We start from the raw sequence: 15,249 nt of genomic DNA on the forward strand, positions 1-15,249 counted from the left end.
ATGGAGAACATTCCTACAGTATCTTATATTGTCCCCCAGGTGACACCAGCTAAGCCCTGACACAGTACTTATACTAGCCCTTCCAAAGACACCTACCCACAATGTCAGGATGCTACAAGTAGATATGAGACCCATTGTTGGTTTATGGTCAATTCTGCACAGATGATATGAGCTCTTGCGAAATACTTAACATTAATGTCTTTATAATCACAATAATGGAACGCTACGAGACAGTATAGCAGAAACGGACTGGATGTCGCTAAATAGTCTCTTACAGATTCCCCTTATATTTACATTTGTTATACCTTTTGTCCATATATTTGTTATAACATCTGAAAGGAAGTCAGACGATTTGCAAGAAATGCATGAGGTCTGTGGACATGTACGTGTGTGTACACAACCGCAAAGACTACATTGGATGTGCACAATGACAAGGTCAGCTGCTTCTGGGCAATCAGCCAACAGCAGGGAGTTTGACAGACCTATCATACAGTTCACACACACACACATTCTAACGGTTTCCTGTCAACACCCAGAAAAACACACAAAAAAAACTCCTCCTAAAACTCTGTGAAATTTGTTTAGGGCTGCTTGTAATCTTCACTCTCTCTCCATCTGACTGAAAAAGCAACACAGGAATTATTGGTAGAAACAAAAGGATTGTTTCTACCAAAACTATGACTTCCAAGGGCAGCTGTTAAACGTGAAAGTTAAACAAAGTTTTACGTTTCACTACCTAGTGCAGTGTATCTAGTGTTCTACAATGGCAGCATCTGTCTCTGAGTTGTTGCTGGCCATTCTGGAGAAACTGGACAAAAAAGAGCTGGAGAGATTTAACTGGGAGCTGTGCAATAGCAATCTGAAAGATTTTCCCAACATTTCAAAGGCTCATCTGGAGAATGTTACAAGACATGCCACTGTGGATAGGATGGTGGAGACCTACTGCGATGAGGGAGCTGTGAACGTCACAAACATGATCCTAAGCAACATGGACCTTAACAAACTTGCTATGTCTTTAAAGAGAGATCTTCCAGAAGAGGAACCAGCACAGAAAAAAAGAAGGGAAGAGGGGGAACCGGTGAGTGTGCTGAAGGACAACCTGAGATCTGACTTAACACATCTGGAGGAAAAGCTGGAGAAATGTGAAAACGCCCTAGAGAGCTACGATAGCATGACTCAGCACACCAAGGACCAGCAGGTGGACACAACGAGGAGGATCAGGGAAGAGTTTGAGAAGCTCCACCAGTTCCTGAGAGAGGAAGAGGAGGCCAGACTGGCTGCTCTGAGGGAGGAGGAGAAGGAAAAGGGAATGTTAATTGAGAGAGGCAAGGACAGCATTGAGGAGCAGATCATCTCTCTCACAGATGCCATTGAGGCTGTGAAAGAGGACCTGATGAAAGGCAGTGAAAGATTCCTTGAGAGTTATAAACTCACCCAGAGCAGAGCCAGAGCCCAATGTAAACTTCCGGATCCACAGCTTGTCTCCGGAGCGCTGATCGACATCGCCAAACACCTAGGCAACCTGCAGTTCCAAGTCTGGGAGCAGATGCAGGCGATAGTCAAACACTCGCCCGTGATTTTGGACCCCAACACGGCTCCCTCTACTATGACTCTCTCTGATGACCTCACCAGCGTGCGACACACAGCCATAGAGAAGCAGCAGATTCCGGACAACCCAGAGCGGTTCACACAGTGGGCAAAGGTCCTTGGCTCCGCAGGCTTTGTGAAGGGTTCAGAGCATAGCTGGGAGGTGGAGGTGGGCGACCAACCTGAGTGGAATCTAGGCGTGGCTGCAGAGTCCGTCAATCGGAAGGGAGAAAATCTTCTTGCGTCACCAGAATACGGAATCTGGGCTATACTGAAAAGGGGGCGCAAGTATACAAATGGAATTGGTAAAACGCTCACTCTGAAGAGGATACCCCAGAGGATCAGAGTTCAGCTGAACTACGACAGGGGGGAAGTGGCTTTCTATGACCCCAAAGACAATACACACATCTACACTTATAAACATAGGTTTACTGAGACTGTCTACCCATACATCTCTGTTTGGAAGATAAAAGACGCCAGCAACCGTGATATACAGATCTGCCCATCAGAGGTGTCTGTGACAGTAAAATCATATCAGTGAGGTATGTGCGCGTGTTGGCGGGTGTATCGATCCAATCCTCTCTGATCTTCACAGGTGTATCTGCTCCAATAGTGTAAAACTCAGAAAGGCATGTGTATTTATGTATTAAATTGTAGATTTCAAAAGGCTTATACGACTTTTCTGTAAACCATTCCAAACAATTATTGTTCTGTATAAGATGTCTGCCCTGTTACATTTCAAACATTGTTGTAGTTTAATAATTGTTCACGTTTCATGACCAGATCATCTTAAAGTGTCTGAAATTCCTAATGTAGATCAATTAAGTTATACTTTAAGATGCTAATATGCGGGATATTGCCTTGTATTGGTGTTGTGTCACAAATGCTAAAAAGTTAGCATTTGGAGACAGTGGCCAGGGAAACTAAACCAAAGCAGGATTGCTGTCTTACATTGTCTGTAGACTGCTTAAAAGATAAGGAAATCTATAATTAGTTTCAACTATCCCTTTAAAGGGGAAATCCACAGCTGAAACAATAACAAAGCAGTCTCCCCTGGGCCTGGAGAAAACGTAACCACTCAAATTCATAGACAGAGCTATGGATGCAAGGACGGATCATCCAAGATAACAAAACATTGGAGGACTTCTATATTAGTGATATATACATGTTGATTCTTGAAGAATATAACGTATAAATGCCATGAGCTTGGATAAACTGTTGTACCCCATCAGAACCCAAATGCAAGCTTATATTTTGGGTTCTGATGGGGTACGACAGTTTAACTATAAGCTCATGGCATTTATAAGTTATATTCTTCAAGAATCAATAGGTAAATATCACTTACAATATAATTCCAAATTGGATGTAGCAACTGCAGATTGACCCTTTTAAGTTTTCATTAGGTATATTTACATTTACATTTAAGTCATTTAGCAGACGCTCTTATCCAGAGCGACTTACAAATTGGTGCATTCACCTTATGGTATATGTTGATAGTTCAACATTTTGTTTTATTAAACCACAAGATCTGTGTGCCATGTCTCCTTGTACTTTTTACTAAACATATACTTTGACTTCCAGCACCTGTTGAAAGTTACTGGATGTGTCTGTCATCATTTTTTCCCAAATGTTCCAATCTGCTGTGCTGAACTTTCTGTATGAGATGTAAGAGGTTTACATACATGTTTTTTATATATTTGTATTCTTTAAAGTAGAACCACGTGTTTCTGTAGTCAGACAGAATGACAAGGCTGCAAAAAGAAAGTGTCATTTTGACAAGACTACTGTCAAAACGTGTCATCTTTTTTAATAAACTAGCACTGTGGATTCATAAATAGGGTTGTTGTGGTCCATTAGTGTGTGTTGTTACTCTTCCCTTAGACAGCCGCCATTGCACCATATAAAGGCAATTTCTTTTGCATAGATCACATGATTTTTTTTTCGCTTAGTGCGCTGCCCTATAACGTGCCTCGGATTGAATCCCAGTCTTGGTATTTCAGTATTTACCCAAAAGACCACTGCATTCCCATAGAAATGTATAATGCATACTTGTATCTGAAGTATCCTTTATTATGCATTGGTATCCCATAATGTTTTTACATGAAAGCTCACATAATGTTGCTTTAAGGTTAACACATACAGTACAGTCATAAGATACAGTACGTAGGAAAATGTCGCTAAAGATTGTTCCCCACCAAAAAGTAATGTTATCTCACAACCACAGTCTACATATTTACTGACTGGATATGACATGTGATGCACATAATTGTTGTTATGCATGTACCACAAAATGTAAGGAAAAACGCGTGTAACAATTAATTCATCAATGGTAACACTTTACAATAACTTTCAGGAATAAGCATTCTTTTTTACTTTTAACATTTCAATTTCAAAATGTATAAGAATTTAAATAAACGTTCAACATGTACTGTATATTGGCTTATTCAGTAAAGGTATTATAAAGTGTATTTTAATTACATTAATAACTTTTTAACAGCTGTCCATTAAAATCCCTGAGTTGTCATTAATTAACAATTAATAGATCGCGTGCTCTCTGATTGTAAGACTTTAACCCCAAAATATTATTCAATATAATATCTGTGGGCAACATTAACACTTGAATCCTCAGTACAAAATGTAAATACTTCACTGCAATTTCTGTATTGCTTCATTGTTTAAGTATCTGGGGGGAAATGCATGGACGTGCTGACACTATTTCTGCAAGCTTACTTGTCTAAATTTGGAGTACAGCTGAGGCATTGGCCTGCACTGAGCTTTGTAACATTAGCTAACTGTTTTTTAAATGATCTCGAACCAGTTCTTTACGGCCCCTCTACAAGTCCTCCAAACCGCTCGTGTCCACTTTGACCTTAACAAAGAGCGTATCGTCTCTCACGTAGATGGCGTTCTTGGGCGTCTCCAGCTGGGCATGCGAGGCAAAGCACTGGAAACCAGAGGCCACGTTGGTGGGGGCGCTGGCGGTTGCAGCGGCCGAGCCGGGCCGGTGGAAGCTAGTGTTTTCCGGGTCGGGTTTGAAACTCATAGTTAGGTGGTTGTTGGTGCCGCTCTGATCCAGCACTGACAATGACACAGGCTGTCTGAAAGGCCAGGGCAGGAGGGGGTCGAAGTCGCCCCTCATGAGGACCACGTAGAGAGACAGGTGGGTGTCCCGGCCTGCCCCGTCGCCGTTCAGGTAGGCCCTGGCGGCCATTTTGTAGCCGCTGCGGCCCGTGTGGAAGGGCGCGCTGCTCAGGCACGGTCCCTGGCCTCGTGCCCCGGCCTCCTTCCTCTTGCGATAGTCTCGGAGCTTCCAGATGAGCTTGCCGTCGTATGAGGTGGACTCGAGCTCTCTGAAGTGCTCCTCGTTGCACTCCAGCTGCGCTGTGTGGATGCTGAGGAGGCGCGAGTGGCGCATGTAGGTCTCCTTCAACTCCCCTGGGGGGAAAGATGGGCGATGGAATTTTGTATACTTTAATTAATCTACTGGTGATTGAAAATGTCAGTACAATGTTAATTATTTGCTCATAATCACTTACAAGCCTTAGAGACTTAAGATCATTGGCCTAACACAGTCTTGAGTCTTTCCATAATCTGTTACAAGCCTTGGGAGACTTTAGCTTATTGCCCTAAAAGTCTAGCATCTTTCCAGTAACCTGGGATTGGTAACTACTGGGTTACTTGAATTCTGTGGAATATGCTGCCAAAGACAGAGGCAGTTTTACCATAATTCAAATAACCCAGTGGCAGTTACATTTCACAAGACCCACTTTTCACACATCACGGGCTTACTTTCAGTGGAAGCCATTATAATGATCTCCAATCCACCTTTAGTTCACTCAGACCATTTAGGTCCCCCTCCACTCACCCAGGTGGTCTTTGAGCCCCTCCGTGACGGACACCTGCTGTCTGAGGGCATCCAGGGACGCTCTGATTTGGCCCAGTTCCTCCCGGGCCACACCAGGGCCAAACACGCTGGACAGCTCCTCGAGCTGGAGCTGGACGCTGGAGATGTGGTCCCTCTGGTCCTCCAGAGACCTCTGTACAGGGACGTCCAGAAAACCGTAACACTTTATTTGCAGTACTGCTATTTACCTGGGTAGCGTTCATAATCATTAGTCACCAAACAGAATGTTTAATGTTTTAAAACGTTTTCTGTTGCATGCCTTAATAAACACAATCAAGGTAGTCTCTCCTCTTATGAGAATCTTAATGTTTTGATTCCTATGACCAATGGATTCTATTAAGTGCAGTGTTGTGTGAATTAATTATTCCTGCTTTGGTTTCATATGCAGTAACAGCAGTGTTTCTTACCTGCAGTGTTCCATAAACATTTTTAAAGTATTTTCAGATTTTATTGAACAGAGAGAAGATGGGGAAAGATGGAGAGAGGTTGTGTCAAAGGGCAGTAGGTCAGATTCATACCTACACTGTAGACGTGCTGGATTCTGCAGCATTACCGCTAGACCAGCCAGACCTCTGGGTGTTGTATTGGTTACATGCTACAGTACTGCTTCTTACCTGTCCTGCTTCTTACCTGTACTGCAGACAGGGTGTTGTCACATCGGCTGACCTGCTGGGCCAGTGGGCGGACCACCTCCTCCAGACCGCTGACCTGGCGGCTCCTCTCCTGGAGCTCCTTGTGCCTCAGCAGCACCTCCTGCTGGAGGATTTCCATCTGGCAGGTCAGAGGAATGGTCAAAATTAAACCGTTGCCACCGCACTGGTTCTAGGTACAACTTGCCCTTTGGCACACTGATCTAGGCACTATAAGGGCTGAATCCTAACTTGAGATGTGTGCAAGAAACTCATGTTGGCGCAAGTCTCCAAAGGAAAGGACATAAGTGTGTGTTCCGTGTGCAAATCTCAAGTTAGGATTTGGCCCTTTTCAATGTTTTGTGACCATGCATTGTCCTTATGATGACTGTTATTATCTTGCTCGTTCAAAACAGCACCAACTAAACATTTGCTACGCTTTCTTCATTCTGAATGCACCCTGGTCCATAAACAGAAATGTTTTGAGTAGTAATTGGTCCTACCAGTGTCTCCAGCTTGGTGTTGCTCCCCAGAACCAGGAGGATGTGGTGATTGAGAGCGGTTTTCTCGTGAACTTGAACTTGGGCTCTCCTCTCCTGTCCACACAGAGAGAAATAACAATTAGTTGTATGGCAATAGAACTGCCTATCATGTCTAGACATGTTTAAGAATGACATGCCAAACAATGACATACAAATTATAACACTCATTATAGATACTGTTTTGACATTAACTTGTCCCGATGGGTAAGGCTGTTGTTGAACCAAGACAAATTCATATCTGTTTTCTTTTGGTTGTAATGTATAGGACTAGTTCATATAAAACACCCATCACTATTACTGAACAAAAATATAAACGCAACATGTAAAGTGTGTTCTCATGTTTCATGAGCTGAAATAAAAGAGCCCAGAAATGTTCCATACGCTCAAAAAGCTTATTTCTCTCAAATGTTGTGTAAACATTTCTTTACATCCTTGTTAGTGAGCATTTCTCTTTTGCCAAAATAATCTATCCACCTCCATTCAGGTGTGGCATATCAAGAAGTTGATTAAACAGTATGATCATTACACAGGTGCACCTTGTGCGGGGGACAATAAAAATGCCACTCTAAAATGTGCAGTTTTGTCACACAACACAATGCCACAGATGTCTCAAGTTTTGGAGGAGAGTGCAATTGGCATGCTGACTGCAGGAATGTCCACCAGAACTATTGCCAGAGAATTTATTGTTAATTTATCTACCATAAGCCACCTTCAACGTTGTTTTAGAGAATTTGGCAGTACGTCCAACCGGCCTCAGAACCTCAGACCATGTGTAACCATGCCAGCACAGGACTTCCACATCCAGCTTCTTTACATGCGGAATTGTCTGAGACCAGCCACCCGGACAGCTGATGGAACTGAGGAATATTTCTATCTTTAATAAAGCTCTTTTGTGGGGATAAACTCATTCTGATTGGCTAGGCCTGGGTCCCAAGTGGGTGGGCCTATGACCTCCCATGCCCACCCATGTCTGCTCCCCTGCCCAGTCATGTGAAATCCTTAGATTAGGGCCTAATTCATTTATTTCAATTGATTGATTTCCTTATATGAGCTGTAACTCAGTAAAATCATTCAAATTGTTGATGCGTTTATATTTTTGTTCATTCTGACGCTTTCATACAGACATTCTTGAGAACGTATAGACAGTTCTTATTGTAGTAAATTGTTACAAGGCCATTGTTTTATCACCACACGACATCTGTGTCAGACACTACCCATCCAAGAGGGTCGCATAAGGACTTTGACTCTATGAGATAGTGCAATCATTGCGACTTTGAGATTGTCTGACTAAAACTAGATTTCCTTGGGCGTAGAATTGGATTCCAAAGCACAGAGAGTGGGAGAATATGTCCACCAACCCGGACAGAGCAGCCATATTTCTTATAAACACAGTCCGTCTGCACCTCAGGACACTGGTCAGCATGGTCTTCAAGCTGTGTGATAGAGAGAGAGTACATTACAAGCAAAGAGGTGTTAGTCAGAGAGGGAAAGTGAGGGGAGGGTATAAAATGGTGAAAAGGAGAGGGGAGAAGAGAAGTCAGACGGAGAAGGATACATGAGAGAGAAGGGAGTTTGGGTGAGAGGTAGAAACAGGAACCAAATTAGTTCTACACACTCATACAGTTCTACAAACTCCTGTACAGTGTATTATACACTGAGTGTACAAAACATTAGGACCACCTTTCTATTGTTGAGTTGTGGGGTGCAACTTTTGCACTCAATTCGTCGGGGCTCCACATGGTGTTGAATGTGTTCCACAGGGATGCTGGCCTATGCTGACTCCAATGCTTCCCACAGTTGTGTCAGGTTGGCTGGATGTCCTTTGGGTGGTGGACCATTCTTGATACACACAAACTGTTGAGCGTGAAAAACCCAGCAGCATTGCAGTTCTTGACACACTCAAACCGGTGTGCCTGGCACCTACTACCATACCCCGTTCAAAGGCACTTACATATTCTGTCTTGCCCATTCACCATCCGAATGGCACACATGCACAATCTATGTCTTAAAAATCCTTCTTTAACCTGTCTCCTCTCTTTCATCTACACTGATTGAAGTGGATTTAACAAGTGACATCAATAAAGGATCATAGCTTTCACCTGGATTCACCTGGTCAGTCTGTCATGGAAAGAGCAGGTGTCCTTTATGTTTTGTACAATCAGTGTATGTGGTTGTTGCAAAATGTCAAGGAATATAGAAAATCTTTCTTCAAACAATAAATTAGTATCTTCAAACAACACATTTAGCAAATAAAACAAATATTTTGGTAATATCTGAATATTTACCATGCATCTTTTAATCATCTGGGAGCATTTGTTGGGGCACTTGATTTCAACCTCTGGGCATGTATACCTCTCATGTTCCTGGTGGTGTCCGAACAGAAATAATAAGTGATTATTAAGGAGGATTTTCCTTCTTCATGACTTACAGTATCTTATCATAATAGACTGAAAAGAGCTTCATTCAAGTGTTGTCAAAGGCACTTATTGTAGTTTTGTGAACTGTTAAGAGACTGCAGTAAGGGTGAGGAATTCAAACATCTATTCAAGTCAATTGCGCCATCTGTTGGGAGAATTACTGTATGTAATTCCCAGACTATGTAAAAATAATCTTTGACTAAATGTAGTGCAAGGGTTAGAGGGGGAACACAGTTGAAGGACAATCCACTTCCTTAATATGACTTGTGATATGGGGGGTAGCATAGAGTTAGCACAGAGTTAGGAAACACATTTCCAGGATACACTTCCACACTCCATTCCCAGGTGGCAGCAACCGGGTCTAGGCGGTGAGCTAAGCCTTGATAAACACATCAGGTGCAGCCAATTAAAGTGATTGTCAGTCCGAGAGAAAGAGAGTCCGGGAGAAAGAGAGGAGGCCAGAAGCCCCCCGGCCACCCTTTTGTTTGTTTGTGGTTTGGCTTTTGTACATATTTAATTTGTCATCATCTGAACAAATAATAATTCCTTGGACTGGCTGACCAAGAGGTCAAGCTGGAGCTGGCCTTAGACCTACAGTGAGGGGAAAAAGTATTTGATCCCCTGCTGATTTTGTACGTTTGCCCACTGACAAACAAATTATCAGTCTATAATTTTAATGGTATGTTTATTTGAACAGTGAGAGACATAATAACAAAAAAATCCTGAAAAACGCATGTCAAAAATGTTATAAATTGATTTGCATTTTAATGAGGGAAATAAGTATTTGACCCCCTCTCAATCATTAAGATTTCTGGCTCCCACACTCTTAAAGGGAGTGCTCCTAATTTTAGCTTGTTACCTGTATAAAAGACACCTGTCCACAGAAGCAATCAATCAATCAGATTCCAAACTCTCCACCATGGCCAAGACCAAAGAGCTCTCCAAGGATGTCAGGGACAAGATTGTAGACCTACACAAGGCTGGAATGGGCTACAAGACCATCACCAAGCAGCTTGGTGAGAAGGTGACAACAGTTGGTGCGATTATTCGCAAATGGAAGAAACGCAAAAGAACTGTCAATCTCCCTCGGCCTGGGGCTCCATGCAAGATCTCACCTCGTGGAGTTGCAATGATCATGAGAACGGTGAGGAATCAGCACAGAACTACACGGGAGGATCTTGTCAATGATCTCAAGGCAGCTGGGACCATAGTCACCAAGAAAACAATTGGTAACACACTACGCCGTGAAGGACTGAAATCCTGCAGCGCCCGCAAGGTCCCCCTGCTCAAGAAAGCACATATACATGCCCGTCTGAAGTTTGCCAATGAACATCTGAATGATTCAGAGGACAACTGGGTGAAAGCTTTGTGGTCAGATGAGACCAAAATGGAGCTCTTTGGCATCAACTCAACTCGCCGTGTTTGGAGGAGGAGGAATGCTGCCTATGACCCCAAGAACACCATCCCCACCGTCAAACATGGAGGTGGGAACATTATGCTTTGGGGGTGTCTTTCTGCTAAGGGGACAGGACAACTTCACCGCATCAAAGGGACGATGGACGGGGCCATGTACCGTCAAATCTTGGGTGAGAACCTCCTTCCCTCAGCCAGGGCATTGAAAATGGGTCGTGGATGGGTATTCCAGCATGACAATGACCCAAAACACACAGCCAAGGCAACAAAGGAGTGGCTCAAGAAGAAGCACATTAAGGTCCTGGAGTGGCCTAGCCAGTCTCCAGACCTTAATCCCATAGAAAATCTGTGGAGGGAGCTGAAGGTTCGAGTTGGCAAACGTCAGCCTCGAAACCTTAACGACTTGGAGAAGATCTGCAAAGAGGAGTGGGACAAAATCCCTCCTGAGATGTGTGCAAACCTGGTGGCCAGCTACAAGAAACGTCTGACCTCTGTCATTGCCAACAAGGGTTTTGCCACCAAGTACTAAGTCATGTTTTGCAGAGGGGTCAAATACTTATTTCCCTCATTAAAATGCAAATCATTTTATAAAATTTTTGACATGCGCTTTTCTGGATTTTTGTTGTTGTTATTCTGTCTCTCACTGTTCAAATAAACCTACCATTAAAATTATAGACTGATCATTTCTTTGTCAGTGGGCAAACGTACAAAATCAGCTTTGGATCAAATATTTTCTTCCCTCACTGTAAGTTAATGTAGCAGTGTCCCGGATCCATGCATTCAACACCTAGGTGCATACAGTGATTTCTCACATACTGTATATGCACATCTTAAATCACACCACCTAACTAGGCCTAATACCCCTAGACATTGCGGGTGCAGCAAAATCAGTAGGCTAGTTGTGTTTTTCGTAACAGAGTAAAAATACTATGTTGAGCCTGAGGACAGTTCAACCATTTTAGAAGATCCCAAATAAACCACCGGCTACAATGGCAAATCGAAGGTCCTCATATCATAAAACTTAAACCCTGACCTCTGCAAGAGAAAACAAATTTAAGATCAATTTAAAACAGACTATGTTATAAAACAGTCAATTTCTCTGGCATTCACCTCGAGTTGGCAGCATGTGTAAGGATGCTTGCAGTAGTGACAGGGCTCCATACGATAGGAGCAGCTGATTCTGAGGTGCTCCTGCAAATCCTTGCGTAGCAAGATCTCACTGCAGCCTGCATTGGAACACCGCAATGACTCAAACTGACATGCCTGTAGATGATCCTGAGAAAAAGAGAGTGAAGGGGAGAGCCTGTCACGTATCAAATGTTTGATCACGTTGCTGTCTGAGCATTTGTTAATGAAATACATTACAGTCCTGTTTTATCTGGCGTTTCTCTTGCATTTACTACAGCAATGGGTAACATTGGGTACTTGTGGTGTCTTGTGGGATTTACCTGCAACCGACATAATGTCATTCTGTGGGAGCAGTTGGGGGAGTTTGTGCAGTAGACTTCTAAATTTGATATCTCCCTTTTGCAGCAGTTGTCTTGGAAAACCTGCAGGAAATGGTAACTATTGTGTAGCATTGTTTTACATTCCAAGAAGCTCATGATTCATGTTTCATTTCTGTCAGACTTTTAATACAGTCGTTTTTGTCTTACAAATGAAGTAGGTTGGGTGCCTTAAAGTTTCATGACAAGTAAAACCCAAAAATATTTTTGTGTACTAATGAAAATACATTGTAGACATCAGTTGTATTAGCAGTAAAAACGTACTCTGCAAAAGTAATTCTGAATAAAGTACGCCTAAAGTATTTCTTCATATATTTCGTTTTTTATTTTCCAAATCAACCATTGGTTTCTTAATCTCACCTCATCAGATTTGATCAAACCTCTGTCCAAAGGACATGTCGGGGTGGTGGCTGGGGATTTTTCCCTGCACAAAAGAGAGCATCGCATTTCAATATGATTGCTGACATACGCTACCTACAGTATCAACTAACAGCCCTTTAGCTCAATGGGCTAAAAGAGTCAATTCAGAATTGTACAACTTGATTAACTCACAAAGCCTCTTGAACAATTCGAATCGGTAAGAGATTATTGTAATATGTAAAGTTGTATTGAAATGATGATGTGCACATGCCTCTTGGCAGGTGTAACTCGTAATAGGAATGTGGATCTGTTTTGTTTTTAACTTTGCTTTTGTCGTTTTTCCACATTTCTGTATGTTTTACATTTCCTGGTTCTCATAGTTCACCTAATTTCAGTTTGACAAAATGAACTATGTATAGTGTAGAGAATCATTGTACCATGTAAAACGCTGTGAATTATCTTTTTGATAACCAAAAATATTGTATATTCAGCTGTTTGCTGGTCTACAAAACCGAAAGTAAAAGATGCAGAAACGAAACTTATAACAGATCTACCGCTAATTAGACTTGCTTTCAATGAGGATGACAGATCTATATCTCACATTTGGTCAGATTGCCCAAAAAGTTACATATTGTAGCTTTAAGGACTCTTGGAAGACTAGCCCATGGTGGGCTAAAATAGATCATAATCAAATCAACCATGGGGGCGAAGAGCAAAGTGTACAAAAGCTGTCTGCTTGCCTGGGCAAGGACATGTGCGACTGCCTGGACATGGACTGCATGGGCTTCTTCTATACCCCTGCCCCGAGTGCAGATCAAACGGCCACTGCAAACTTCAGCTAACTTGAGCATTTAAAATATATTGATATTTAAAGGCTGAATCACCTGGAATCAACTACAAATCAACTCCATATTTGGTTTGATGTTGATGGTGAAAAAAAAACCGCTCAGTTTCCATTTCCAATCTTGTGGTGGCTAAAGTTAGCTGAAGTTTGCAGTAGCTGTTTAAAGAAGAACCAAACCACGGATTTATTTATCCTGGCCCATGGACTAATTTCAGGGTGAGGAACCACCTACCTTACATTTAAGTAATTTAGTAGACACTGTTATCCAGAACGACTGCATACATTTCCCCCATGGGAATTGAATCTACAACCTTCGCATTGGAAGTGCGATGCTCTACCAACTGAGCCACACGAGACCACTTCGAATTGTAAAATCATGAACTTCCACTTTAAATTGTGCTGGTCTGACACCAGACCAGTTAGATTTGCACAATTGAGGGCTGGTAATTTGTCATAGGGCTGATTCCAGTTCGATTTCAGTCAGCTCTGGGAAATTAACTTAAAAAACAATAATACAATCTTCAGAGGGGAAAGGACCATTTTCAAAAAACAAATAGAATTTCGATTCAACTCCTAGATTGACTGGAATTGAAATGGAATTGACGCAAAGTCATACCCCCCCAAAAAGTCTCACTGTGTATATGAACACATAACATGCAGTAAATGGCTGTTTTGTTATCACTACTATTCTTACAGGAGCCCTTGGATGCAGCGGTAGCAGAAGATGTGTCCGCAGCCGGTTTGGTGTGGGTTGAGAACTACTCCTTTACAGGTGGGACAAACATAGTGCTCTTCTAGGTTCTTCACAAACTTCAAACTGTGCTGCACCGCAGTCAAGTCCGATTCCCATTGTCCCCCCACTCCCGAATTCTGCCTGGAGATTCCTCCGGATCCACTCGGGTCACTCTCCTTTGTTGCCATGGCAACCTGTAGACTGACAGGTGTGTGGTAGATGTTGGACAGTTTGCAGACCTGTGCAAATGTACATCTACAAAGAGTCTGTTAACATTAAAAGGTCCAATTCCAGGAGTCCTGCAATTGACTGCATACCTGCATGACTTTGACATTCAGAAAAACCCATTCAAAGCACTCCATAATGAGATATATGCCAAACATTTGTACATTAAAGTGTTTAGTAAATAGGGGGAGGGGTTTATAAGTAAAGTCCCCACATTTTAAAACAAACCTATCTTTTTAAGGAGTTTATTCACATGGACTTATAACCAGGGCCGTAGCTACATATGATAACACAGAGGTCATTCTTTTGAATACAAATACATTGTCACTGACTGGCAGTCACTAAATTAGAACATGACAGTTAAACATAGATTGGTAAATTACGCAAAGCATGTGCCCAGGGGTCCTGACCTCCAAGGGGCCCTCATTAATTCTGGTAGTCACTCTAACTCATCATATAAGCAGGGCATAAGTCATGCCAAAATGTGTAGACTTGCAGGAAATTGGCTGTAAAACTGCAGCAAATCTGTAAAGCAAACTTATATGTTGACCTTTTGTTAATAAAATAATTTTTCTGCCAACAGATCCCTCTGTACATATACATTTATAGTTTTGAATTCCGATGCTGAGTTGATGTGAGTTAAGGTGTAGTGGCTATGTTTGTAGATCGACTGAGGTGAATGAAGCTACAGCAGTCAATGTGATAATGGCGGCTGGGGTCATTTTTAATTCTTTTTGGGGTTCTCCAAATAGCATTTGTGTGTTTTTAAATAGTATAGAAATGCAGTAAATGAGCTTCACCTGTCTTAACATTTATTGAAATGGGAAGGGGGGGCTTCTAGACCTCACTAAAACTCAGACCCTGGCTACAGCCATGCTTGTCGGGATGTTCAGAAAGGCATTCGTTTCCATCTAGCCAACTCTGGTGCAGGTATCTAACATGTTTAATATTAAATCAAGCAAATATTTATATGATTCTCAATAAGCACCCAAGAAGGACCGTGGGTGGTCGGCGCATTGTCTCATCAGAATCTCCCTTTCAGAAATCCACCTAGCCTAGTGCCTTAGTGCTGGTGAAACCAGCGATTCTT

At 42.3% G+C, this 15,249-nt stretch overlaps 2 protein-coding genes and 1 long non-coding RNA gene across 4 annotated transcripts; 2 read left to right on the forward strand and 1 right to left on the reverse strand.

Moving 5' to 3' along the window:
- Nucleotides 1-518: 518 nt before the first annotated feature.
- On the forward strand, nt 519-3,422 carry LOC106564803 (nuclear factor 7, brain). The gene has a single exon (XM_082958891.1). The coding sequence runs from the start codon at nt 764-766 to the stop codon at nt 2,126-2,128; it is 1,365 nt and encodes a 454-aa protein (XP_082815017.1). The 5' UTR covers nt 519-763; the 3' UTR covers nt 2,129-3,422.
- Nucleotides 3,423-3,636: 214 nt separating this feature from the next.
- On the reverse strand, nt 3,637-14,122 carry LOC106564804 (TNF receptor-associated factor 5). Of its 2 annotated transcripts, none has more exons than XM_014131213.3 (10): nt 13,896-14,122; nt 12,358-12,421; nt 11,941-12,042; nt 11,603-11,767; nt 8,948-9,025; nt 8,021-8,095; nt 6,624-6,716; nt 6,122-6,262; nt 5,453-5,624; nt 3,637-5,022 (listed from the first exon to the last, which is right to left on the reverse strand). In XM_014131213.3, the coding sequence occupies exons 1-10, from the start codon at nt 14,120-14,122 to the stop codon at nt 4,421-4,423; spliced, it is 1,719 nt and encodes a 572-aa protein (XP_013986688.2). In that variant the 3' UTR covers nt 3,637-4,420. The 2 variants fall into 2 exon arrangements, with proteins under 2 accessions (XP_013986688.2, XP_013986690.2); XM_014131215.3 differs by lacking the exon at nt 13,896-14,122 and adding an exon at nt 13,439-13,880.
- LOC123725477 (uncharacterized) lies at nt 12,395-14,743 on the forward strand. The gene is made up of 2 exons (XR_006757982.2): nt 12,395-12,574; nt 13,898-14,743. It is a non-coding gene; the product is annotated as an uncharacterized LOC123725477 (long non-coding RNA).
- Nucleotides 14,744-15,249: the final 506 nt, after the last annotated feature.

This window comes from Salmo salar, chromosome 12, assembly GCF_965601325.2.
Source record: "Salmo salar chromosome 12, fSalSal1, whole genome shotgun sequence".
In the NCBI taxonomy this organism is placed as follows: domain Eukaryota; kingdom Metazoa; phylum Chordata; class Actinopteri; order Salmoniformes; family Salmonidae; genus Salmo; species Salmo salar.